Source organism: Cucurbita pepo, chromosome LG02, assembly GCF_002806865.2.
Source record: "Cucurbita pepo subsp. pepo cultivar mu-cu-16 chromosome LG02, ASM280686v2, whole genome shotgun sequence".
Taxonomy (NCBI): Eukaryota; Viridiplantae; Streptophyta; class Magnoliopsida; order Cucurbitales; family Cucurbitaceae; genus Cucurbita; species Cucurbita pepo.
In genome coordinates this window covers 6,416,399-6,444,146 of record NC_036639.1, presented here as the reverse complement: position 1 = coordinate 6,444,146, position 27,748 = coordinate 6,416,399, and the positions used below count along the sequence as shown (strand labels likewise).

At 37.8% G+C, this 27,748-nt stretch overlaps 6 protein-coding genes across 6 annotated transcripts; 3 read left to right on the top strand and 3 right to left on the bottom strand.

Moving 5' to 3' along the window:
- The first annotated feature begins 1,413 nt into the window (after positions 1-1,413).
- Positions 1,414-5,594, top strand: LOC111788058. The gene is made up of 3 exons (XM_023668205.1): positions 1,414-1,607; positions 1,722-2,067; positions 5,342-5,594. Exons 1-3 carry the CDS (start codon positions 1,477-1,479, stop codon positions 5,405-5,407), a joined length of 543 nt encoding a protein of 180 aa, XP_023523973.1. The 5' UTR covers positions 1,414-1,476; the 3' UTR covers positions 5,408-5,594.
- Positions 5,595-7,350: 1,756 nt separating this feature from the next.
- Positions 7,351-8,358, top strand: LOC111787736 (protein trichome berefringence-like 7). Its single transcript, XM_023667774.1, has 2 exons — positions 7,351-8,117; positions 8,196-8,358. The coding sequence occupies exons 1-2, from the start codon at positions 7,351-7,353 to the stop codon at positions 8,356-8,358; spliced, it is 930 nt and encodes a 309-aa protein (XP_023523542.1).
- A 1,244-nt stretch (positions 8,359-9,602) lies between these two features.
- On the top strand, positions 9,603-11,484 carry LOC111788052 (alcohol dehydrogenase 1-like). The gene is made up of 9 exons (XM_023668197.1): positions 9,603-9,673; positions 9,764-9,900; positions 9,974-10,020; positions 10,107-10,515; positions 10,598-10,673; positions 10,747-10,808; positions 10,883-10,978; positions 11,065-11,226; positions 11,312-11,484. The coding sequence occupies exons 1-9, from the start codon at positions 9,637-9,639 to the stop codon at positions 11,426-11,428; spliced, it is 1,143 nt and encodes a 380-aa protein (XP_023523965.1). The 5' UTR covers positions 9,603-9,636; the 3' UTR covers positions 11,429-11,484.
- Positions 11,485-17,545: 6,061 nt separating this feature from the next.
- Positions 17,546-19,552, bottom strand: LOC111785507 (alcohol dehydrogenase 1). Its single transcript, XM_023665901.1, has 9 exons — positions 19,442-19,552; positions 19,223-19,359; positions 19,103-19,149; positions 18,676-19,001; positions 18,510-18,592; positions 18,371-18,446; positions 18,143-18,300; positions 17,902-18,063; positions 17,546-17,808 (listed from the first exon to the last, which is right to left on the bottom strand). The coding sequence occupies exons 1-9, from the start codon at positions 19,476-19,478 to the stop codon at positions 17,698-17,700; spliced, it is 1,137 nt and encodes a 378-aa protein (XP_023521669.1). The 5' UTR covers positions 19,479-19,552; the 3' UTR covers positions 17,546-17,697.
- A 1,189-nt stretch (positions 19,553-20,741) lies between these two features.
- On the bottom strand, positions 20,742-21,279 carry LOC111785526. Its single transcript, XM_023665920.1, has one exon. It carries the CDS (start codon positions 21,261-21,263, stop codon positions 20,814-20,816), a length of 450 nt encoding a protein of 149 aa, XP_023521688.1. The 5' UTR covers positions 21,264-21,279; the 3' UTR covers positions 20,742-20,813.
- A 2,644-nt stretch (positions 21,280-23,923) lies between these two features.
- On the bottom strand, positions 23,924-25,937 carry LOC111785500 (alcohol dehydrogenase 1-like). Its single transcript, XM_023665897.1, has 9 exons — positions 25,867-25,937; positions 25,640-25,776; positions 25,520-25,566; positions 25,025-25,433; positions 24,867-24,942; positions 24,732-24,793; positions 24,562-24,657; positions 24,314-24,475; positions 23,924-24,228 (listed from the first exon to the last, which is right to left on the bottom strand). Exons 1-9 carry the CDS (start codon positions 25,901-25,903, stop codon positions 24,112-24,114), a joined length of 1,143 nt encoding a protein of 380 aa, XP_023521665.1. The 5' UTR covers positions 25,904-25,937; the 3' UTR covers positions 23,924-24,111.
- Positions 25,938-27,748: the final 1,811 nt, after the last annotated feature.

Sequence of the window (27,748 nt, the reverse complement as noted above, 5' to 3'; positions counted from 1 at the left end):
TTGTATCCTGAACCCATTTCCTTCTTTGTAAACAACATAATACATATGTACTCATAATTTTTTACATTAGTTTTAATATGTCGAGTATCGATTTTAAATTGTGCAAAATTTATTAGATTTGTCGTTGTTTCAATCATACATGTTTTCTCTGCGTAGTCTATCCGTCTCAACCTGGCTTCTTGAAGCCTCAAAATTTGGGAAGCGATATTGAGAAACTTATTGAACGAGGCGATCAGAAGTGAGCTAAAGCAAGTAATTCTCAACATCAATAATATATCTGCAACTACATCAATGAAGAATTTGGTATTTCATGGATGTAACAAACACATTGACACTTGTTTCCACTTTATATGTGAGTGTGTCGAGAAACCACAAAATGTTGTGAAGTTCGCTTGCACCACAAAGCACGTGCTTACATTCACTAAGGCCCTCGCAAGGGTTGAATCCATGGAGATGCTGGAATTGCTAAGAATCTCGAACAAAGTCAAGCTCATAGGTGAAAAGGAGAAGTTATTAACCGTGGAGAAGTTAGGAATGTTAGAACATTTCAATAAGAAGTTATTAATGGTGGAGCATTTTTATCTCTTTTAATAGCCATCAATTTTATATTTTATTTAGAGAGAAAATAGAAAAGCATCTTAATAAAAAGAAATTCTCCCCTCAAGTTATCATACTATTTTTCGTGTTCATATACCAAGAGATTTATAGCACTAATTCAAGCAGTCACCGTCATTGAGACAATCAAGTGTAATGGTTGACTTCGATTGAAAAGAAGTGATCAAGAACGGTATGGAAGTGACTACGAGGATGAAGAGTACTCGTTCAAAGTAGTAAAAGGGTAGAGTCATTAAAGAGAATCGAGAGATGCAATTGTGGAAAAAAAAAAAAAAAATCAAATTTGTAATTTTATCCGTTCCTTCTATTAATTGACGCAAAGTACACCATTTGTTTGACACTTTAGTTACTCTTGACTACACTTTTGGGGCTCACAATTATTTGTTCGATATTTGAAGGTTCTATTGTCATGACTAAGTTTAGGACAGGGCTCTATAGCAGGTTACAATCATAACCCTAAATTAGCCAATGGGGGACCAACCATCCTCAACATGACTCACTGACAGGCAGTAGAAAAATAACAAGTTCGAGGAACAAACCAATTACATAATTAACGGATTAAATTAAAAATTCGAGGAACATTTTTCTTTTTCTTATTCAAATAAAAAAATAAAAAAAAAAAGAAAAATGTTCATCCAACTTTTGGCAACTTTAAACTTTTAAATTAACATCTTATGCTTGCAAATTAGATTGGATTTGGGAAAATGCTGTCCACCTACCTATTATCGATCTATATATATATATATATATATTTTTTTTTTTGGGCGAATTCGTTATATTTAAATGTGATAATCTGACATCGGAAATGGGTATAAAGTCGGGCCACACATAAACAGAAAATACGATTTGTTTGAAACCGAGATGAAGCTGAAGGCCATAGAAGCCACGCCAGAGAGCTTCGCGGAGTATGGCCAAGTCATCGAGCCTACGGACGACGGCCTTGGATTTGGACCTGATGACGCTCAATTAGACCTCACCAATGGAACCCCTAGGTAAATCACAAACAAAATCCCTTCAAATCCTCTTCCCTCCCGATTCCCCCGAATTGCTTTGCAGAATCTCGATTCTAGGGTTCTGAATTAGATAGCTCTGATCTGAGCCAACAGGTTTTACATTCTCCATATCGAGAATCGGCCTTTCAATTTCTCGATGATTACGCATCATGCGAGAGTAACGCAGTGCCTTGGATCGGTGGATCGGCAGCCTTGGTATCTTGCGGTTGCGAAGCCGTCAATTGTGGACGATGAACATAAAACTGGAATTGATAAGAGCGAACCGGTTTTGAGATCTAAGAGTGGCCATCTGTTTCTGCCGCCTTGTGTTGATGAAATTAAGGTGTTCAAAATTTCAGGGGCCAAGTTTGTGAAGCTGAATAAAGGGACATGGCATGCTGGTCCTCTGTTTAGAGAAAGCGCCAGGGATTTCTACAACTTGGAATTGACTAATACCAATGTGAGTTCTCTCTCTTTCTTTCTATGATTCTGTCTTTTTCTTTTTGCCTTTTCTTTTTCTATTGCAGTGTTGAATTCGTAAAGTGATCTGAACAAACTGTTTTCTTGAATTAATTCTGAAGATTCAACCCAGATTTTTTATCTTAAAGGGAAAAGGTAGAATATGAAAAAGCAAAACTTCTTTATTTTATTTTCCCTCTTGTAGTTTCTGAAACTAGGTGGAGGAAGTTGCCATCCAAACAATAAACATATACATTTGATAGCTAACCAATGAAAACATACACATTAGAAGTTAGAATTCTTGTCCAATTCACCTTTTAAACATATTAGGGAATCTTTATGTCTTTCCCACGTCCATGTCAACCTTTGGAAGATTCATACAAGACTTGAGAATCTTTTATGTTTTCAATGTTCATGTCAACCTTTCAAGGATAGATACTTGATTTCAGAAATCTCTTATATTTCCTATGTTCATGCCAACCTTTCAACTATATACAAGAAATCTTTTGTCTTTCCTATGTCCATTTCAACTATTAGTCTTGGGGAACTTTTTTTTGTCATTCCTATGTCTTTGTCATCCTCTCAAAGATACGTATTAGATTTTGGAAATCTTTTACATTCACAGTATTCCAAAATCATTCTTCAGCGGTAGGTTGGAATTGCAATAGACTATCACAATAAACTCAAACTCAAGAGACAAGAAAAAAATTGTTCTTATAATGGCCTAATTTTCGATGCCTTGAATCACAAGTTGCCATGTACACTCAAAGTAAAGGGTGGTAAAATTTTCTTTTTGTAAAGTGGAAGACACAAGGAATTTGAAACTCAAATATGCATTCAAAATCGAGATAAAAGTAATTTAAAGGTAAACACTATCTAGAGAGTCAAGTCAAAACGATTTACAAAAAGTATATAAGTTTCAAGAAACAACATTTCACATAATAATAAAATGACAAGAAGGAAGATGATTCAATCTAAAGGATACTCCTGCAGCTGCATGGCTCAGCACTCTCCTGCTATCAACATTCCCATTTGAAAAAAAAGAAAAAAAAGAATAACATGGAATGAGTATAAAAATACTCAATAAGCAACCTAGTTGTAGGCTCTCGTCGTACGTATACTTCATAACATATCCTTAGGCTATGTGCTCAACTATAATCCTTAGCCATTGACTAGGCTCTAGTCTATTCTTGCCCTATAAGACTTATGCTTACAATTCTATACACTTCTAGTATAGGAGTATATAATTATTAGGCTCTATGGCAAGCTCTAGTTTATCCGGCCTTTGTAACAGGCTTTGAAGTACCAGACCCTTATGTCGGGTTCTAAGATACGTGGCCCTTATGAAGGTCTCTAAAATTCTTATGGCTTACATAGTATTTACCAACTCATCTAGAGTTGAGCATATTCTCGTATCAATGTCCTTATTGCATATACCAGCAGTAGTAGATTCTCAATCTCGTCCATCTTGTAACACAGGGTCTATCGTAGTATGTCAACTTCTGGGATGTTGCTTTCGTATCATGCCTGATGTTAGTGAATTCGTGCTACTAACCGCACATGCAACAATTGTAGCCTAATAGCGAAGACCCTTGGCCACTATTTTTGTCAACATAAGTTTGTTAGACAAATATCTTACCCCCCCGTAGGAACTACTTTCTTCATTTTTCTAACTTCATGTAATAGCGCCACTGTATCTCTAACATAGATATCACAGATGGCTTGAACCAGTGAGTCAGTGTTTAGGTTCAACTCTTCTCGCCACATGAGGCATGCGTAACCATTCGAATGTCGTGCTTACATGACAGTTTAGCTTTTCTGTAAGAAATCTGGCGTAACTATTTGAATGTCGTGCCTACATGACAGTTTAGCTTTTCTATCAGAAATCTCTCTGAAACGCCGTTCGAGCTCGTATCTACTCATGCAATGCCCTCCTTAGGTGTTTTCTTGAGGTTCATTCTGACTTCTCTCCTTTTTAACACTTTGTGGTGTAAGAAAGCTTCCTTGCTATCGTCATCCATGCCCCTATGAGTGGCAAGCTATCTGCTTATCCTTCAACACCTCCTATGGTGTGGTTACCACTCTGGTTCTTCCCTTGAGAAATCGACTAAGGTCTTACTGACACTCGTAATCGCTGCAATGTTAGGAAGTCGAAATTCACATCTCATATCAGTTTTCATAAATTTCACATCTAAATGTGTTCACCTTTTGCTCCCTTGGCCAATTTTCTTTGGGAATAACTCACTCAATGCTCAACCTGATCACGAGGGTGATTATTTTCTTGAATATAGATGATAGGGAGTTCTTTGCCCGTCTGATTCCATATTCCCATGTCGACATGTTGCGCCACATTAGGTGTTCTAACATCTCTTCTTCAATTGTGGTCTTCAAGGCATACATTGTTTTATTTGCTTTGATTCTCCATTTGCACGAGACGCCATTAGATCATCTTCTGGCAGCGTAGTTTTGCTCCCGCAAACGACCTCTCCAAGGTCATGTCCTTGTAAATGGGACATCATGCATGTTGTCCATGTGTTGTAGTTGTAGTTGTTGTTGAGTTTCTTGATTCCTCCAACGATTTGGAAATCACCCATCGTGTTGGGTATGCCTTAGTAATACTAAAAAAACTCTTTTGACACAAAACTTGTAGAGTCATAGACTACTCACGGCACAAAGAAACTCATTCACTAATAATATCAAGAATTTGTTTCTGACGTGGAAAATCAGACAGAGTAGCAACCACAAAGCACACTAAGAATTCTAAGAGATCAGACAACCTACACCAACCTTGCTCGGTTACCAAATTGTTGAACACAACTCTTTATGGGAAACATTCACGCTCTTTATTAATACTGATCAAGAACACCAATCAAGAAGACACCCGTGGAAACTCCATTCTGTTGTTCTTAGAATTTTTTGAGATGAAAACTTTGGTAGGGTGGAGGAGTATTTATAGTAAAAGTTACCCAACTTATTCCTAAAATATCTAAATCGGTTTTTAAGAGTATATAAGTATATTTATTTCTAAAATACGTAAATGACCAAAACATTTCTAAAATGGAGCTGATAACGTAATATGACGATATGACGATAATACGAAATTGAGAATTTCTAAAGGATCATATTACGTTGAAATAATGTCTATGTCCATTTGTTGAAGTAAAAGCAAAGTTTGAACATGTGATTCGAAACCATCTTATTCTAGAACGCCATGGTTAATTTAATACCTATTATAATTTAATAATACTTCATGTAACTTCTCTTTCTCTTTGTAGGTTGTTGATCATACTACTTACGACCTGGGAAAGGAAAATGGGGTACCATTTGAAATTGAGGATTAGATCCGTAGTTCATCGCCACCAAGATTGTAAGTAAAGTTTAAATTATGTTTTATTATTATTTTAGAACAATGCCGTGTGGAGAACAAAGATTGTAATAAATAATGTGTTTCGGACTTCTAAATTATAATTTAGCAAAATTACTTTTATTATAAGTATTGTAAAAAGTGGTTAATGATAAATCATTTTTAATACTTTTTTATAAGTGATTTTTCAGATAAGTTGCTGAGCAAAAGCATATATATATATATATATATATTATATTATATTATTTATTTAATATATTAATATTAATTTAAACATTTCAAAATATACATATTTTTTATTTAATATATTTAATATATTTAATATTAATTTAAACCTTTAAATTTAAATTAATTTAGCACCTACAAATTATAAGCATTAATAATATAAAATTAATTTATCAAACATATCCATCCTTTACAAGTATGATTTATGAGACAAATTATGTTCCTAATTATAACTTTGTTTTATTATGTTTATCATTTTAATACTGTTATTCTTTAATGAATAATTTGTTTATGGTTCAATTCATTTGTTTTATGGTTCAATTCATCTTGGACAAATGAGATAGTTGGTTCCATGGTTCAAATCTCTAAATCAACCTTTAAAAGAACCATTCATCTTAGGTAGAAATTAGTGAATTTCATTTTGTCATCTTAATGTTTTAGTTCCCTTAAGTCCTCAAAGTGGTAGGCATATTAAATCGACTTCCAGAGTCATTCTTACCCATGCATATCAAATGACAAGTTCTCACAAACAGGAATTCTTAACTCATTTGGGATTAAGATCGAGTCACATATAATCGTGTGGAATACTAATCTTCTCAATTAATGAGTCATTCAGGCAGAACTCCTTTAACACACCTATATACGCCATCGTGTGAAATACTAAGATCGAGTCACTCAGGCAGGAGTTCTTAACTCACTTAGGAGCCGAATGAGTGCGCTTTGAGCCACGGAGCCGAGGCGAGGGATGCGTGCTACAAGTGTGCCACTTGGCGCAATAGGAGGCCAATGTGTGTGCAAGCAGCTTGGGGTCGAGGTGCGAGTTGCGAGTCGAGGCACACGTCACGGGTCACGAGTCACGAGTCGTGGCGTTGGTCACCGGGTGTAGGTGTTTGGGCTTATCTAGACTCTAGGCCGTAAACTTAATCACCTCAATAAAAATTGGTTTCTATGTTTCATTGTTTCTAGATTTTGTTTGGTAGTAAAACTTAAATTAAAAAAATATGTCAATGATATGATATTGTCCACTTTGAGCTTAAACTCTCGCTTTACAAGGCTTCACCAAAAGGCCTCGTATCAATAGAGTTAGTATTCCTCACTTATAAACCAATAATCTTCCACTAAATTAGCCCAGGTGGGACTTACTCCCCATAATTTAACATGCTAGTCATTAACTATTTTGTAATTATGATGTTAGAATCTAGTTTTATGCATTCTTACCGGATAGAAAGACTTGATGAACATGATCGATAGGACTAGAGCCTCTAGAAAACACGTTAATTGTATCTACACCAGTAGGCAAGCTTTCAAACGTGACCTAAAGTTAATGCTAACAATTCTAAGCAAGTAAGACTTGGATAATATCCTAGGGTGTTAAAGGAGTAAACATTAACCCAATAAGACGATTAAGAGTTATAGTGTCTAGATATAGTGATGAGAGTTAAGGTGTTACAAAATAAAACACGGGATCTACTATACATGACAAACTATAATCTCTTTAACGTCCCCAATTAAGCTACATAGAGATTAACTGTTTATTGTAATTAATACACAATAAATTAGTTCAAAAACTCCAAAACTTAATCTCCTAATTGAATACAGAATAGAATTGAAATGTAACAACAAATCAACAGTTTCCATATTCTCCATCTCCTCTACTTAACCCATAATTCATAACCCATAATTCAGAGCAAAACAATGGTGTTGAACAAGCAAAGCTCCTACTCAACTCTTCCAAGCTTCAACAATGCCAAACCAAGAACAATCCTCCATTGCTTCAACCAAGTATGGATCCTCCCTTGCTTCCTCACCTTCCTCATCGCCATCGCCTCTACCTACACACTCCTCTTCCCCAACATCCACAAACTCCTCCACATCACCCCCACGGTCCCACCTCAATGCAACGTCTTCGACGGCCAATGGGTGGAGGACAACTCCTCCACCTACCCAATCTACAACTCCACCCACTGCCCCTTCGCGGAGCGAGGGTTCAGCTGCTTGGAAAACGGGCGGAAGGACACAGCGTACATCAACTGGCGGTGGCAGCCAAAGCAATGCCACATTCCAAGGTTCGACGCTGGGAAAGCGCTGGAGATGCTGAGAGGAAAACGGGTAGTGATTGTTGGCGACTCACTCAGCCGTACACAATGGGAGTCCTGGGTTTGTATGCTGATGGAAGGTGTGGAGAATAAGGAGAGCGTTTATGAAATCAATGGGAGTAATATCACTAAGACAATTCGGCATTTGGGAGTGAGGTTTAGAGACCATAATATCAGCGTCGATTTTTATAGGTCGGTTTTTTTAATGAAGAAGGATTATAAAGTGCCCGTGGGTGCACCGAACAACGTGAGGATGACGGTTAGATTGGACGAAGTGGACGATATTCGTGACCAATGGGTTGATTCAGATGTTTTGGTTTTCAACACCGGTGGTTGGTGGACTGAGAATCGACTTTTTAACGAGATGTAAGTGTTAAGAATATGTCATATAGTTTACCGTATATATCATATTTGATCTTTTATTAAAGACGTATGGATACACAGGAGGTGCTTTTTTCAAATAGGAGACTCATTGGAGATGGGAATGTCTGTGATTGATGGGTATAAGATGGCGTTGAATACATGGGCTGATTGGGCTGAGGCTAATATCAATCCCAATAGGACATCCGTTTTCTTCCGCACTATCGAGTCTACTCATTGGAGGTAATGTTAATTTTGTTTTATGGGTGAGAGATCTCTACGATATTGTCCATTTTCAGCATAAGCTCTCATAACTTATAAATGGAAATGTGTTCCTCGCTTATAAACCCAACCCACGATCATTTTCTAAATTAGCTTATGTGGGACTCCCTTCTAACAAAGTACCACATAAACCCTCCCTCGAGGTCTATGGAGCCCTCGAATAGCCTCCCCTTAATCGAGGCTCAACTCCTTCTCTGGAGTCCTCGAACAAAGTACACTCTTACTTTGTTCGACACTTAGTCACTTTTGACTATACTTTCGAGGCTCACAACTTGTTTATTGACATGGGTAAGTTAAGGGCATGGGTCCTAATAGATTAATGGTGCATGCAGAGGGCCGAACCAATGCGATGTGAGTCGGGAGCCATTGAAGGAGACGAACGGGAGAGAGAAGAGTGAAAAATCAGACATAATAATTGAAGTTTTGAGGAAGAAGATGAAGAGGGTTCCGGTGAGAGTGATGCATTTAACGGCGATGGGATCGTATAGAAGCGACGCTCATGTGGGGAATTGGGGTGACAACCCAGGCATGCAAGATTGTGGCCATTGGTGTCTTCCTGGGCTTCCCGATATTTGGAATCAAATTATCTTAACTTATTTTCTTCCTAAAATCTCCTCTTTTAATTCCAACAACAATTGAAACCCTATGTTTTACATTATTTTTTTGGGGGTAAAACATTGTTTTTACTCCTATGTTAGCTGAGAATACTAATTTTAATAAGATCTCGATTTAGTGTTGTTGTTTTAAGAGAATGTTATCGATTTCATGTACATGAAACTCACTAACCGAGCTTTCATACTCGCTAGGTCGGTTAGTGAATAACATTGTCTTATAATTGTCTTATAACCGAGCTTTTACTTTTATATTGTTTTAATTTTAATAGGCTCAAAGCAATGTTATTCAAAATATTGTCACATAATTGGATTTAATTTTATATTTAACTCTGGTGTTATTAACTTTATATACCATTGCCACTCAAAATTGATATCCAAGGTCAACGCATCCAGCTCCAAGTTGACATTTTTGTGTCTTTGTTGTTGTTGTTGTTGTTTTTTAAATGCAAAAGGGAACCCAAGGCAGACAACAAAACCACAGACGGTATTCGTCGCCCACAAGGACTGCCTAATTATATTTATTATACTCCTAATGCTTTTGCTAATACCCACTATAAAACACACCCTTCCAACTCCAAACATTCATCCATCAAAATACAAACCAAAACAACATCTGATTCTTCAAACTCATGTCAAGTACCGCCGGTCAAGTCATCACGTGCAAAGGTTCAAACCCCATTTTCAATTCTTCCAACTTCTTTACTTTTAATCCATTTGATGATTTCATTTCAAGTTATGCTAATTGTTTTGGTGCAGCTGCTGTGGCATGGGAAGCCGGAAAGCCACTGGTGATCGAGGAAGTGGAAGTGGCACCTCCTCAAGCTGATGAAGTCCGTGTCAACATTCTCTTTACTGCCCTCTGCCACACCGATGTCTACTTCTGGGAGGCCAAGGTAAAACAATTTTTAAAACATGTTTTTTAGTTTGTGGGTCTTCTCAAAATGGCTTCTTTTTGTGTTCTGTCAGGGCCAAACTCCCCTGTTTCCTCGCATTTTTGGACATGAAGCTGGAGGGTATGTTTCAGATCTTCGAAATCTTTGCTTATGTTGTGTATGAAGTATTGAAGTTAATTAATTAGTTGGTGTGTTGGGCAAATCAGAGTTGTGGAGAGCGTAGGAGAGGGCGTCAAGTATCTGAAACCAGGGGACCATGTGCTTCCAGTGTTCACAGGGGAATGTGGAGAATGCCGGCACTGTAAGTCGGAAGAGAGCAACATGTGCGATCTTCTACGAATCAACACCGACAGAGGAGTGATGCTAAGCGACGGGAACACAAGATTCTCCAAAAACGGACAGCCAATTTACCACTTTGTGGGAACCTCAACCTTCAGTGAATACACAGTTGTTCATCAAGGCTGTCTGGCCAAAATCAACCCTGCTGCTCCTCTCGACATTGTGTGCGTTCTTAGCTGTGGCATTTCCACTGGCCTTGGTGCCACTTTGAACGTTGCTAAGCCTCCAAAGGGCTCCTCCGTCGCTATCTTTGGATTGGGCGCCGTCGGCCTAGCTGTAAACTAACTCCTCCCTCTACTCTCCTTCTTTTATAATACTCTTCTCTCAATCTCCCTCTCATTAATCATATCCATTTCAGGCTGCTGAGGGTGCAAGGATTGCTGGGGCATCGAGGATCATAGGCGTCGATCTCAATTCAACTCGATTTGAAGAAGGTACATAAATTACATAATTCACTATGCCTTTCCTATTTAATCATATGCTTATCTTAATTATTTGAATCCACAGCTAAGAAGTTCGGTGTGAATGAATTTGTGAATCCAAAGGATCATGACAAACCAGTCCACCAGGTTGGTTTTGTTTTGTTTGATCAATCAATTTTAGGGTAATAACCAATTAATTTGATTTTAAAAAATGAACACAGGTGATTGCCCAGATGACCAATGGAGGAGTGGACCGAAGCGTTGAATGTACAGGAAGCATCCAAGCAATGATCTCTGCGTTTGAATGTGTTCATGATGTAATTAATTGTTACCCTTTCAATTATTTGTTAGATACATATCTGTTTAATATTAATTAGTGGATGATATGATACGTTGTTATCAGGGGTGGGGCGTTGCTGTGCTTGTGGGGGTTCCAAACAAAGATGATTCATTCAAAACGCATCCAATGAATTTCTTGAATGAGAAGACTCTAAAGGGTACGTTCTTTGGGAACTACAAGACCCGTTCCGACATTCCAAATGTGGTGGAGCAGTACTTGAAGAAGGTTAGTATATATATATTAATTGAGACACCCATATTCACATTTGATTGATTAGTTAATAGCTTCGAATGTATATTAATTATGGCAGGAGTTGGAATTGGAGAAGTTCATTACCCACTCTGTCCCCTTTTCTGAGATTAACAAGGCATTCGATTACATGCTACAAGGACAGTCAATTCGATGCATCATTCGAATGGAGCACTGATATGTTTCCAAACCCCTTTGTGTTCCTCCTTCAAAAATCAAACAAATAACCAAAACAAAACATGTTTTTGTTCTTTTTTTCTTCTGTTTTGTTGTTTCTATGATTTTAAGTTTGGTTGTACATTTGAGTCATGTGATGTAATTACAGTTGGTTGAGTAATGTATTAATTCAAATATATTTCTTACTTTCCATTCAATTAGTTTCATCACAAATTTAATTGTCATAATAAGCATATCTTTGCATTAATTTATTATCAATAATATGTGATTACATATATGATAGAAACCTTATAACACTCCAAATTAAAAGCCTAAATTCAAATCGATATAAATAGATTTACTCTGATGATCAATATCAAGTAAGAAAAACTTATTTCTAAACCTAAAATTTGAATCTCTCGACAAATAGATTGATCTACGTTACTCAAAGGCACAGCGATCAGGGCTGTTACGAAAAATAATGTGATTTATTTGGAAAATGATGAAAACCATGCAAAACGATCATTTATTAGAAATCAAGTGCGGAGTACCCCTTTAAAAAAAAAACAATGCCCCCTAAAGATATTTAAAACAAGGTAGGAAATTTAAAATGAAAAGGCAGTCTCATGTGACCGCCTAGTTCCCACAAACTAGGCGTCCACAACATAGTTTAAATTAATAACAAAAGTGCGGAAACGTCTCTCCCACAAAATGAGACTAAAAAAAAAANCAAAAAAAAAAAAAAAAAAAATCTTGAATCGCCCCGTGACTGACTTTGGCATCCTACTCGTCACCTTCGTGCCACAGCTTCACCTGAAAAATCATTTTAAAAATAGGATGAGTATAAAAATACTGAGTAAGGAACTCCCCTATTGGGGTCAACATATGAATCGTCATAAGGCTATCAACCAAAACACGCAGCAAGTGATTATTGCCACCACAACATCAACGCCACCTTTACTTCTTAAAGTGGTTATTCCTAGTTGGTTACCCGAAACACACAGCGTGTAACCATTACAAGGACCTCACCTCCTTATTTCCTCCAATTGACTATGTTCAGAAGCAAGGAGTGGACTTCGAAGAGGTATTCGCGCCGGTGGCAAGGTTGGAATTTGTCTGCCTATTGCTGGCGATCACGGCACATCATTCCTGAAAGGTCCACCACATGGACGTGAAGTCCGCTTTCCTCAACGGAGAGCTAAAGAAGACCATCTACGTCCGACAACCACCTGGCTTCCTGGACAATGACAACTCCGGTAAGGTACTGCACCTGCACAAGTCACTCTGCGGGCTTCGACAAGCACCACGAGTCTGGAAAATGAAGCTCGACAGTACCCTTCTGTCGCTGAAGTTCAAGCGCTGTGCCTTTAAGCATGACATGTACACGCACGCCCATGGCAAGCAGCGGCTAATTGTGGGAGTGTACGTCGACGACCTCATAATCACCAGAGGCGACATGGAAGTTCTTGGGAGATTCAAGAGGGAGATGTCAAAGAACTTCAAGATGAGCGATCTCGGTGTGCTCAGCTACTACCTCGGCATCGAAGTGCAACAGAGTACTACCGGCATCACCATCTGTCAAGGTGCGTACGCAAAGAAACTGCTAGACACAGCTGGGCTAGCAGACAGTAACCCTACAAGCACACCAATAGAGGCCCGACTCCAGCTAAGGAAGGCCAGAACGACAACGACAGTCTACTCCACCAATTACCGCAGCATTGTCGGGAGCCTGCACTATCTGGTAAACACACGCTCTGACCTTACTTATTCCGTTGGATACGTGAGTAGGTTTATGGAAGCACCTAGGGAGGAGCATCTAGTGGCTGTCAAGCGCATCCTGCACTATGTAGCCGGAACTAGAGGCTGGGGTGTGAGATATTGCACATGGAGAGGAAAAGAGAAGCTTCAGTTGGTCGGCTACAGTGATAGTGACATGGCCGGTGACGTTGATGATCGTAAAAGCCCTAGCAGGATGATTTACTTCCTCTCAGGCGGCTCGATCTGCTGGCAATCAACTAAACAAAAGGTGTTTGCTTTGTCTTCATATGAAGCAGAATACATCGCCGTTTCGATGGCGGCAACACAGTGGGTTTGACTTGCACGATTGATGGAAAAACTCATCGGAAGAGAAGCGATCCACTAATGCTATACGTGGACAACAAAGCTACGATCTCCTTGATCAAAAATCCAGTCTTACATAACTGGAGCAAGCACATAGAGATCAGGTTTCATTACATTTAGAAGTGTGCAGAGCGGGGGCTTATTAAGATTAACTTCATCCGAACAGAGAAATAGCTTGGAGACATCTTCACTAAGTCTCTGGTGTGGGTAAAATTTGAGGAACTTTGTTCAAAGATCGGAGTTCAAATAATAAGGTAGATATACCACAGGTTTTAAGAGGAGATTGTTGGATAAAAGCCTGCGGTTTTTTATTTAGCTTTTACATGTTTTTACTTAGTTGGTTGAACCTTTCCTTTTGACCATTTGACATACGTCGAATGGATTACCATCTTTTTAGCTAGCCATTTGGGTCATGTTAACAAGAAATGACACACATAGTTGGCCACTTTAGGCCATTTTTAGGATAGAATAGTTATTTAAACAAGTGAATCTAATGAGAAACAAATGACCGTGTTTTTCAATCAAATCCCAAGCCTTCCGTACTCTTCCTATTTCTGTTATTTTATTCCGCTCGTTTTTCTTCTCCCAACAATTTCTTCGACAATTTTTTCTTCATAAGATTTCCTCACCGGCGCTCAGTCATAGATAACATTTGCCGCCATACTGCGGGCCATGCCTCCAGAGATGCTAGCATCTCTCTCCACCAAGCGCACCGCACAATCGACCTGAGAGGGGATCAAATCTTACCGGGTTGGTGTGCAACGAGTGCAAGAGTCCAACATCGAGCAGCTGTGGAAGGAGTTCTTGGAGATCTGCTTTAAGGACGGCGAATCCGTCATGATTTTTTCATGCGAATCACGGGGCTCGCCAACAACATCACCACTCTTGATGGGAGCATCAGCGAGATGAAGATCGTGAAGAAGATGAAGATCGTGAAGAAGATGCTGCAGGTCGCCCCAAATCACCTCGAGCAAGTCTCAATTTCAATCGAGACATTACTTGACATGAACGACCTAACGGTAGAAGAGGTGACCGAAAGATTGCGCAACGTCGAGTAGAGGAAGAAGAATGTCGTTTCAGCTGTCGACAAGTAGGGTCGTCTTCTCCTCACCGAGGAGGAGTGGTTTGCTCGCCTAAAGCTCTATGACAACTTTGACGAGAGCGGCGGGTCCTCTAGCGGCAAAGGTGGCAAGAAGTAGTGGAAACCTCGAGGGCGCGCACAGTAAAGAAGGGGAGCAGAAGAAGGAGTCGGCTGATGGCGGGTCAATCTGGTGCTCGAACTACGGGAAGAAAGGCCACTTGGGCAAAGATTGCTGAAGCAAGCCCAGGAACAAGGAGAAGACCCATGTGGCCCAATCCGAGGAGGAAAAGCCGATACTTTTCATGGTAAGTGCATTGGTGTCATCTGTCATCCCCAATTCCGATTCCAAATCTACAGAAGCAATTGACGGCGGTGCTGCTCTGGTGAGCGTCGTCGATGAGGAGTCGATAGATCCTGAGGAAGAGCTCTAGCTGGGCATGGCAGAGGCACCGACTGGGGAACTGATTCAACTGAAGGATGAGCGGCGAAAGGGGCGAGCAGCGTGAGCACCGGAGATGGGTCCTCAACACGGGGGCAACAAATCATATGACAAGGGCCAGGTATGCGTTCTCCGAGCTCGACTCAGGGATTCGCGGGACGATGAAGTTCGACGACGGCTCCATCGTCGAGATCGAAGGGCGCGACACCATCCTGTTCATCAGCAAGGGAGGCAAGCACCTCAAGCTGACCGGCGTCTACTTCATCTCGAGACTCAAGGCTAACCTTGTGAGCCTAGGTCAACTCGATGAGGTCGGCGGCTACATTTTCATAGAGTGCAGGCTGCTCAAGATTTGCTCAATCAACTGTGTTACGGTTATACATATATGTTAGTACATCCAAATAATAGTGAAAACTCGATCCTAACTAGTCAATCAATCTTGGGATAAAGGCTCTCTTCCACCTATGTTTATTTCTGCTCAACTCTTGTACATAGAAAATGAGACTCAATATTTTGACTAATTTTAATTTATCTGAGCTGTTTTCTTTCACTCATATAACTATCTGATTTAATTAGTTGAAGACTTGTGTTTCAACGTCAAGGAACATCTCTTTTTCTTAAGAATAAAATACATAATTATTTTGTTAAAGTTGTTGGAGCACACCAAATATTTCATCCCGACTTAAAACAAAAGAATATTCAAAATTCTGCAATGATGAATGAATGAAAAAATTGGTTAAGGGGTCATTATCACTACGATTTATATCCGATTAGATGGGCAAAATTATTCCCACAAAAATGGCGAAATAGAGTAAAGAAAGATCGTATGGTAAAAAATAAAGATTTTAAATAATGTTATTCATATGAACAAAACCGATTAATTAATTACAAAAAAAACAAAATGATTTTTTTTTGGACTTAGGTGGAGTTTGATGTAACCTTGAGTTTGAAAGCATGCATAACTGCAAGAAAGAAAAAAAAAAAATCAAAGATAATTCTACGTGAATATACGCAAGTCTAGAGCCAGTTTCACGAGGGCGTCCACATGTGGTCAGTCACGTGTATGCCTCCCTCCGGTCGTGTGTGAACACACGTGAGGCATGTGGGTGAACATTTTTTCTCCTGTTTGACCATTTTTGAGTTTGATGCTAATCCTATTATGACTTGACTTAGAACCAATTTGAAAATTTTCACGAAATTTAGAGAATTAAACTAGCACAAAAGATCAACTTAGGCACTCACGAGCAGGTAAGTGGTCGTAACGGATTTCTTTCCAGCAATATTTATACAATATGCTAGCATGCAAGTATGATTATCTGATATAGCTTATGTATGCATAACTTGGTACTCTATGCTACATAGGAAGATTTACTCTATACTAGGAACTCTAATTTAAATGAAAGAACTAAGATTTAGGTGATTAATAGATTTAAATCCGTTTGCAAACATGAATAGATGATCTAAGTCAAGATTATGACCTTAGAACCGGTATGGTTTCACGATGATGAAATTAAGACGTTTTTAATAAGCCGATCACCTATGGATAACAAGTTGTGATTAAATAACTAGACTTTAGTGTTCCCACAACACAATTAGCTACAGGAGCAGATAGTCATGGAAATAAGAATTCAAGTTATGAACTATCAAAATGCCCTACAACACCGAGTTTACTATCATGATATTTAGGAACGACCAAGAGAGTTTACTATGCCTACTAGCATCGTGAATTGATAAGATAAGGAATCACTACAAGGGAAGTAAGATTCAGATTACCTTGTCGAATATCTCAAGGCAATAATATTGTTTGAGATTCGAATCACTCCACAAGCAAGATCGATCATGTCTAGCTTGAATGATTCTTGTAGATCAAATATCTCAAGGCAAAAACACTTGATTGAGATTCAAATTACTCCACAAGCAAGATTGATCATGTCGAGCTTGAATGATTCTACATGCAACCTAAACTACAGAATTGGCTAAGAAAAGCACCAATGCTTCTTTTACTCTATTCTCCAAGTCCCTACAAATACAACATACATGACTTTATATTTTCCAAGTCCCTACAAAATTGTAACCAAACGTAAACTAAAAGTCTTAAAATACATTAATGAAATACAATAACTCTAAATTACTCTCAATTGTAATCCACCCAAAATTTATAACATGAAACTTCATCCTTCTTCAATGTGCCATGAGTTGAAATATCTTTGGATGATTTCAACAATATTTTCTTCCCATATGGTATCACCAGAGCCAAGATTACCATTCAATACTTCGAGCTTGACTCAAATTTGTTACATATGATAGTGTGTTGAGGTTATTCTATGTCTAGTACCACTATATGTTTAGTACCCCTAGATTCAATGTGACTTTATAGTCCTATAGAATGGTGACTAGTTAACCTTTCAGACTCAAGATATCGATGATTCACTTCCTCAACAATGTAAGATAGTACAGATAGAAGATAAGAAAAATTGGTTCACTCCAAAAATCACATAAGTGTTCAAGAGATGGTGAACATCAAACTCTGAATAGAGCTTTATTAGTTTCAGAGAGTGAAGATATGCATACAAAAACCAAGAAGAACATGAAGGTTCCCCTCCAACAAAGCAAAACACAAAATTTCAGAACTCAAAATCAATCCACAATCTCACATCCTAATAATACACCTAATTGACTCCCCCTTCAGCATGTACTCGAATGCCTTGTTGATCTCAGCAAATGGCACCGAGTGTGTTATGAACTTCTCCAATTCCAGCTCCTTCACCAAACAAACCAAACCACCCTCACCAACAATCAAACAAAATACTAAAAAAATACTAAAAAAAAAATACTAAAAAAACAGAGATCTTACCTTCTTCAAGTACTTCTCGACCACCCCGGGAATGTCGGTTCGAGTCTTGTAGTTCCCAAAGAAAGTCCCCTTCAGAGTTCTCTCATTCAGGAAATTCATGGGATGAGTCTTGAACGCATCGTCCTTGTTCGGCACCCCGACCAGCACCGCAACACCCCAACCCTGTCAACCACACAACAAGTTTGTTTCATGTTCCAGTTTGGTATATGCAACATTGAGGATGAGATTTGTAAGGAGTTACATCGTGAACACATTCGAATGCCGAGATCATTGCTTGAATGCTTCCGGTGCATTCGACACTCCGGTCGACTCCTCCGTTGGTCATCCCGGCAATCACCTCCTGAACAGGCTTGCTATGATCCTTTGGATTCACAAACTCGTTGCAACCAAATTTCTTTGCTGCAATTGTTGGGAAAAATAACATCATAATCCATCCTAAACTATGAAAGTCCTTGTAATTTGATTGTACCTTCTTCAAATCGAGCTGGGTTCAGATCAACACCAATGATCCTGGATGCCCCCGAAATTCTTGCTCCTTCAGCAGCCTTAAACCCAGAGAAAATTCAGTGATTCAAAATAATGAAAATCAGAATCTATTGTAAACTTACTGCGAGCCCAACAGCTCCAAGTCCGAAAATTGCAACAGATGAGCCCTTTTTAGGCTTTGCAACATTCAAAGTGGCACCAAGTCCTAAATTTCAAACCAAATTGGGTTAATTCATGAATTCATGCTAGCGTAGTATCATTAAAAACAGGGCAAAAAGTTGTGGAAACCTGTGGATATTCCGCAGCTAAGAACACAAACTTTGTCGAGAGGTGCAGCTGGGTTGATCTTGGCTAGACAGCCAAAGTGAACAACGGTGTATTCGCTAAATGTGGAGGTTCCAACAAAGTGGTGAATGGGCTGTCCTTTTATGGAGAACCTCGACTTCCCATCACTGATCATAACACCACGGTCGGTGTTGATCCGAAGAAGATCGCACATGTTGCTCTCTTCCGATTTACAATGGAGACAATCCCCGCATTCCCCAGTGAACACAGGAAGAACATGGTCTCCTGGTTGCAGATCCTTCACACCCTCCCCTACACTCTCCACAACTCTGATAACATAACATAACACAGCACAACACAACATCTCAGAAACAGAACAACCTTAACAACACTAATCATGAAACTGTCTCAAATTCATTCAAACATTTACCCTCCAGCTTCATGTCCAAAAATGCGAGGAAACAGGGGTGTTTGGCCCTAACAGAACACAAAAAGAAGCCATTTTGAGAAGACCCACAAACTAAAAAAACATGTTTTAAAAATTGTTTACCTTGGCTTCCCAGAAGTAGACATCAGTGTGGCAGAGGGCAGTAAAGAGAATGTTGACACGGACTTCATTAGCTTGAGGAGGTGCCACTTCCACTTCCTCGATCACCAGTGGCTTTCCAGCTTCCCATGCCACAGCAGCTGCAACAAAACAATTAGGCATGGCATAATATGAAAATGATAAAATTAAGGAAGTTTGAAGAATTGAAAATGGGGTATGAACCTTTGCATTTGATGACTTGACCGGCGGTGCTCGACATAGCTTGAGAAGATCAAAGATTGAGATGAATGAGTATCTGATTTGTTGATGGAAATGGGGGATTTTATAGATTGAAAGAATGAATGTGGAAGGGGTAGGCAGTAAAAGCAGTAGCGGTTGGCGCGGGGAGCAAAGCCGCTGGCGTGTCCAGTTCTCGGACGGCGCGGGTTTGTAGTGGCGACGCGTGGTATTATTAATAAAGGTTTAGAAGTGGTCAAATACTCTTTAATTATAAGTTGGAATAGAGTTATCCAGGGTCGAGATATTAGGGAACCCATTTATTTCATCCACAATTGGGATAAGATTAACAGTAAGCATTGACGAGGATTGGGTTATCACCAAAACATGTTTCTACTTCTTATTCTTATAAAACAAAAACAAAACTTCCTCGTTTTTTCCATATAAATTATTAATTACGGTTAATTTATTCCTCCTATCAAAATATAAAATTAATGTACACATCATTAAGTAGCTCAGAGAATTGAGCGGTAATGGGATCAAACGAGGAGAAATTTCTTCTCACTCCCTCTCCAATTTCTCGTCGTTTGGGAAGAATCCCCACAAGATCCTTACGTTAATAGATTACATGAACGTCTCTGCTTTATAGTGCTTCAAGTTTGAGAAATTTGTGTATATTAAATTGGGTTTAAATTTAGGCTAAATTAATAAAAATATAGAATTTTGGGTATCTCTAGATTTTTAAAAATTTGAATAATATTTTTAAATTTTCAAAAATATCATTTTCAATAATAATATTAAACTTAAAAAATAAGCGTTAATATTTATGCAATTTAAAAAATATTCATAAACTTTCTAAAATAGTAATTATACGGCGAAGTTTTAGAAATAAGTTTAAAAGATTTTAGGGTTAGTATATAAACCGAACTCATTTTCTAACCTTAATTTTTTTATAAACATTTTGATACATATTTTTTATATTCGGTCGATCTAATTTTTTTTACCACGGTTAAATTTTTAAAATTAAAAAAATATGAAAATTGTTTTATTTATTTTCTTTACTTACTACTAATTGGATACTTAGACGAACAATTAAACTACATATGTGAGCCTAAATTCGAGAATAGATAATTTATCTGTTTTATTTATTTATTTATTTATTTATTTTTATAATTGAAAGCTGAGCTCGAGATTATTATTATTTATTTATAATTTTCTTTAATTTAAAATTAGCAATAAAAGTAAAAGTGTGTGCAACACATCTAAGACCATGCCAATATAATTTTATTTAAATAAAATTTTGAAACAGTAAAAAATAATTATAGAATTTAAAGTTGTAATTATAAATACAACATTATTATTTTTAGGAATGATGTTTTCAAGATTGGTGATGGGTAACATTAGAATCCAAAGTTGAAGAAGATGGTGGCACTTGGATTGTGCTAGAATTGCTTCCTTCATGCTTCCCATGCAACCCAAACCCATGCCTATGTTCTTTCTTCTTCGCTATTTCGTCGATATGGACATCGTCCTCAATCGTCACCATCACAGCCTGCCGCCCGTGGGCGTCTTGTGCGACATCTTCATGGACCTTCCTGTGTCCATCGACATGGATGACCTCTGCAACTTGGTCGCGTGGACATGGTTTCTTGTTTCTCTTTTTGATGAAACAACAAAAGAATGCAGCTGCGACGAATGTGAAGAACAAAAGACACGAGCCTAAGGAAATGAAAACGATTACGATAACTGCGGTGTGACCGTTCGGGGATGGGGACGGGGGCGGAGGCGGAGAGATGCGAGCGAGATTGGAAGTGTTTTGAGCGGCCATTTTGGTGTGTAAGTTGGTTGGTGAAAAGAGGTGTGGAGATTATGCGTATTTATAGAGTTTGATTTGTTGGTTTGTTTGGTTTGAGTGTTGGAATTGGAATGAAAGAATTGGAATGAAAGAATTGAAATGACTTGACTGTTATTCTAAGGATGGGTTTCTTTGGATTTCAAAACACTCCAACTCCCTCTATTTGCTTAATGTCTCTTACAACCTTATTATTATTATTATTATTTTAGCTAAGAATTTGCTGCTAATTGCTTTCCATTAATAAAATACTTAATTTAAACACATGAAATCTACTTATTTTGATGCACAAAAAAGAAAATAATTTATGGTTTCAAATCACTTTAAAAAGACACCCATGATTATTACCATAAAAATTGATAAATCACTCACGGTTGGATTGGGCCAGGGTCCAAACATTAAAGACGAGTTTACTATGTCGGATGAAAGTCCCACATCGACTAATTTAGAGAATGATCATGTGTTTATAAACAAATAATACTATCACAATTGGTATGAAGCCTTTTGGGTAAGCCCAAACCAGGAGACTTTATGCTCAAAGTGGATAATATTATACCATTGTGGAGAGTCTTGTTCATCTAACATAATAATTCTTTTCAAAATTCGAAGATAAAAAGTGCCCACGGAATTGAACCCACTTGTCATAATCACACTTTGATGGCAGCAGACTTGCGATTGTGCGGCACTCACTTCTTAGTGCGGCACTCACTTCTTAGCCAAGCAATGTATGCTCGAGCCTTTGAGAAGAAAGTTTTAGTTTTAGTTTTAGAAAGCAGGGCCTCTGAGAAGAAAGTTTTAGTTTTAGAAAGCAGGGCCTCTGAGAAGAAAGTTTTAGTTTTAGAAAGCAGGGCCGAGAAGAAAGTTTTAGTTTTAGAAAGTGGGGGCAAGAGAGTTTTAGTTTTAAAAAGTGGGGCACAAAGATTGAGAAGAAAGTTTTAGTTTTAAAAAGTGGGGCAGAGAGATTTGGAAGGAGAGTTTTGAAAGTAAGATCGGTGTTACATGAGAATGTAAGCAAAAGGAACCACCCTTACTACGTCTAACTATGAGAAGTTGACAACTAATCATGTCCCCTATAATACATTTTGGGGCATTTGTGAATATAATAATTCAATCATTTCTTAACTGCTCCAAATTAGATTGAGTTCAAATAAATAATAATTTTATGAATTGAGTTGGAATCAACCGACTTGAATTAACTATTAATTTTAAAATATATATTTTTAACTATGTGAAAGGTAAATTTTTACCCTATATTGAAATTGAGTAACATAAATAAGTAAATATATATTTTATAAACTAATATTTTACTTTTATTAAAAAAAAAAATTCGAATAATATCGGAACTACCCAAACTAAACTCAAGATTCACCATCTAATAAAGATTGTTTATGTTGAAAGAATTTACAACCTAAACAATTAGGTTGGGTTTAAAAAATGTTGTAGCTCGGCTAAGCTCATTCCATGAACGCCTCTAATCAAATTAAGAATGTGCATGGTTCAAAATATGAATTTTGTACGTGTATTTGATACTCCTTAAATGTCACACAACTTCTTTTTAATTACCTTTAGAATTAAATATAGATTTTAACTTCTTTTTAATTTTATACCTGATTCAAAATATGTATTTTGTCGTACAAAATAAAGTTTTCGAGAGCCATAGAAGGGCAAACCCTTGGACCTTCACCTTGTTATATTGGACCTCATCTCCCAGTTGGGGTCGGGGTTGGGGTTTGGTTCCCTACTAGTGTCAGGTGAGGGTTAGCTTGGCACTCAAATCTACCACTTCTCTGACAACCTCAAGGACTGCTCTTATGTCCTCGTATATTTTATAAACCATTTGAATGATAATATCTAGGAATTGCTTAGGCTCGTGCTAGTCAAGCTATCCTCACGCTTGAAGTCAATAGCTGTTATGACCTTGTCTTTTCTTCGATCTTGTCGGCTTTAATTACAATCTCATTCATGCGAGATTACTAAAATTCCATTTTGTTATGAACTTAACTTAGATAGAGCAATCAATCTTCAATCTTTACTAGCCGATCAACATAGGACCTACTTCGTTATTTTGCAGCAAACATGTTTGCTAACTCAAATTCAAGAAGTCGATTTAGCTCTGATACCAACTATCGCAATCGCACTCTGTCGAATTCATAAAGCGTTTTTGCGACACTTACTCTCACCCTCAAGTAAGGCAACCAACTAGAATTTGGGTCGCCGTTGACATAAGTGACGCATGCCTAAACCTTCAGCCTCATTCATTAGAAAATATTTTAGGAGGGATAGATAAAGTTTTAGAAATAATTTGGAAATCAATTTATAAGAAAACAATGTTATAGGCCGAAAAAAATTAAACAACAACCCGGGTAGGAAGAATTGAGCTTCCACCTCACATTTGTGTAGTAATTAAGCAACAACCTCAAATTCGATTCCAATCCTTTTTCCATTTTTTTCGATTCCAATCCTTATTCCAATCTTTTTCGTATCAATTTATAAGAATTTGAATCTAGGCGACTTAAGTTTTTATTACTCTCGATGTTGATCATCAAAACTGATAATAAGTTGAAGCGAAGATAGAGAATTAAATTTGTGATGAAACTAATTGAATGGAACATAAAAGAAAGAAATATGAATTAATACATTACTCAACAAACTGTAATTACATCCACAAGACTCAAATGTACAACCAAACTTAAAATTATAGAAACAACAAAACAGAACAAAAACACTTTGTTACCAGAAGAGGAAAAAACAGAACAATGAACATGTTTGTTTTGGTTATTTGTTTGATTTTTGAAGGAGGAACACAAAGGGGTTTGGAAACATATCAATGCTCCATTCGAATGATGCATCGAATTGACTGTCCTTGTAGCATGTAATCGAATGCCTTGTTAATCTCAGAAAAGGGGACAGAGTGGGTAATGAACTTCTCCAATTCCAACTCCTGCCATAATTAATATACATTCGAAGCTATTAACTAATCAATCAAATGTGAATATGGGTGTCTCAATTAATATATATATACTAACCTTCTTCAAGTATTGCTCCACCACATTTGGAATGTCGGAACGGGTCTTGTAGTTCCCAAAGAACGTACCCTTTAGAGTCTTCTCATTCAAGAAATTCATTGGATGCGTTTTGAATGAATCATCTTTGTTTGGAACCCCCACAAGCACAGCAACGCCCCACCCCTGATAACAACGTATCATATCATCCACTAATTAATATTAAACAGATATGTATCTAACAAATAATTGAAAGGGTAACAATTAATTACATCATGAACACATTCAAACGCAGAGATCATTGCTTGGATGCTTCCTGTACATTCAACGCTTCGGTCCACTCCTCCATTGGTCATCTGGGCAATCACCTGTGTTCATTTTTTAAAATCAAATTAATTGGTTATTACCCTAAAATTGATTGATCAAACAAAACAAAACCAACCTGGTGGACTGGTTTGTCATGATCCTTTGGATTCACAAATTCATTCACACCGAACTTCTTAGCTGTGGATTCAAATAATTAAGATAAGCATATGATTAAATAGGAAAGGCATAGTGAATTATGTAATTTATGTACCTTCTTCAAATCGAGTTGAATTGAGATCGACGCCTATGATCCTCGATGCCCCAGCAATCCTTGCACCCTCAGCAGCCTGAAATGGATATGATTAATGAGAGGGAGATTGAGAGAAGAGTATTATAAAAGAAGGAGAGTAGAGGGAGGAGTTAGTTTACAGCTAGGCCGACGGCGCCCAATCCAAAGATAGCGACGGAGGAGCCCTTTGGAGGCTTAGCAACGTTCAAAGTGGCACCAAGGCCAGTGGAAATGCCACAGCTAAGAACGCACACAATGTCGAGAGGAGCAGCAGGGTTGATTTTGGCCAGACAGCCTTGATGAACAACTGTGTATTCACTGAAGGTTGAGGTTCCCACAAAGTGGTAAATTGGCTGTCCGTTTTTGGAGAATCTTGTGTTCCCGTCGCTTAGCATCACTCCTCTGTCGGTGTTGATTCGTAGAAGATCGCACATGTTGCTCTCTTCCGACTTACAGTGCCGGCATTCTCCACATTCCCCTGTGAACACTGGAAGCACATGGTCCCCTGGTTTCAGATACTTGACGCCCTCTCCTACGCTCTCCACAACTCTGATTTGCCCAACACACCAACTAATTAATTAACTTCAATACTTCATACACAACATAAGCAAAGATTTCGAAGATCTGAAACATACCCTCCAGCTTCATGTCCAAAAATGCGAGGAAACAGGGGAGTTTGGCCCTGACAGAACACAAAAAGAAGCCATTTTGAGAAGACCCACAAACTAAAAAACATGTTTTAAAAATTGTTTTACCTTGGCCTCCCAGAAGTAGACATCGGTGTGGCAGAGGGCAGTAAAGAGAATGTTGACACGGACTTCATCAGCTTGAGGAGGTGCCACTTCCACTTCCTCGATCACCAGTGGCTTTCCGGCTTCCCATGCCACAGCAGCTGCACCAAAACAATTAGCATAACTTGAAATGAAATCATCAAATGGATTAAAAGTAAAGAAGTTGGAAGAATTGAAAATGGGGTTTGAACCTTTGCACGTGATGACTTGACCGGCGGTACTTGACATGAGTTTGAAGAATCAGATGTTGTTTTGGTTTGTATTTTGATGGATGAATGTTTGGAGTTGGAAGGGTGTGTTTTATAGTGGGTATTAGCAAAACCATTAGGAGTATAATAAATATAATTAGGCAGTCCTTGTGGGCGACGAATACCGTCTGTGGTTTTGTTGTCTGCCTTGGGTTCCCTTTTGCATTTAAAAAACAACAACAACAACAACAACTTGGAGCTGGATGCGTTGACCTTGTGAAATCTCCCATGCGTTGACCTTGGATATCAATTCTGACTGGGCATGGTATATTCGTAGTGGCAAAGAAAACCATTAATTAATTATAATCCCTCTGTGGGCTATGTGGTTTTGTTAGGTTCCTTGGGTTCTTGATGACGTTTTGGGATTTGACAAAGGGTGGGAATAAAAGATAGAAAAATGGCAACTTTGTGGATTGTTCCTTTTCGCTGTTTCACATTATATTATTATGCTAATTACACCCATGTTGCACTAATAATTGGTTTTAACAAAAAAAAAAAAAAAAAAAAATTTTGTAAACTAATAATAATATGTATAATCTTACCCATTTTTGTCTTTTTTAATGAAAACAAACATCGTTTCCTTTCGATTACAAATCTCTATAACAAAAAAAAAAAAAAATTAATAAATCGGTTCCTATAAGCCTATGATTGCCACGAAATAGCTTTTTGAACAATGCTTTGTTCTATTCTATATATTTTGATAAATCATTCCAACTTGTTTAACAATTATATTTTTATTATCAAGAAGAAAAATCTAGAAATGTGTGTTTCAAGTGATCGATGTTTATGGTGGAGTAAAGTAACAATTCTGTAATTGGAAAATTATGATCAGCCTTGAAGAAATAGGTACATCAACTATGAATTCTTGAAATATCTCTACGTATAACGTTTTTGTGTTTGAAAAAAAAGAGTAGGTTGGAGCCAAAAAACCTGCATCTAAAAGGTAATTGAAACGATGGGTTTTAAGACCTATAAGAAACCATTTACATTTTAGTGTATCAGTTAAATTTACTTATTGTATTTTCTTGTTTAGAGTAGAGAGAAGGTGTCACCACTTGTTTTCAAGACTTTAACTCAGGTGCCCGTTTTGTTATTCGAGATTTAGCTAACATTACTATTGTGGAGGGACCTGATTATTTGAGTTAGTTATTTGATTGATTTAGATTTGATTTAGACTTGTTTAGTCATACCATATTTAGTCATATATCACTGGGAGTAGGAGTTGTTAGACGTGTGCTTTTCCTTGTTTTCCGTGTATTATATAACGCTATCTAATAACCAATTTCATTCCTCAATACATTTTGAGAGATTTGTCTCGATTCTTCTAATCTTTCCAGTTTCTTGTTCTTAACATTTGGTATCAGAGCCAAGTTAAAACTAGAAGTAGGAGTCTTCTACGTGTGTCATAATAAAAGCATGTCGATGGAGAGTTCATTTGTGGAGCCTGCAATTCCGATCATTAGGCGATGCTCATGGAAAACTTTTTGTGTTCAAAGGAGTACTGGGGTTTGGTGGTGAATGGGATTCCTGTAGCAACAGAAGACATCGGTTTCACAGATGTTCTAAGACATCGTTTTCACAGATGTTCTAAGACATCGTTTTCACGGATGCTCAGGAGAAGCACATTAAAGATCAGAAGTTAAAAGATTTGAAAGCAAAGAATTATCTATTTCAACCATTAGATCGTTCGATCTTGGAGACAATCCTTAACAAGGAAACAATAAAGAACATATGAGATTCTATGAAGTAGAAATATCAAGGTTCGACACGGATAAAGCGTGCACACTTGCAAGCTCTTCGGAAGGAGTTTGAAATGCTTCACATG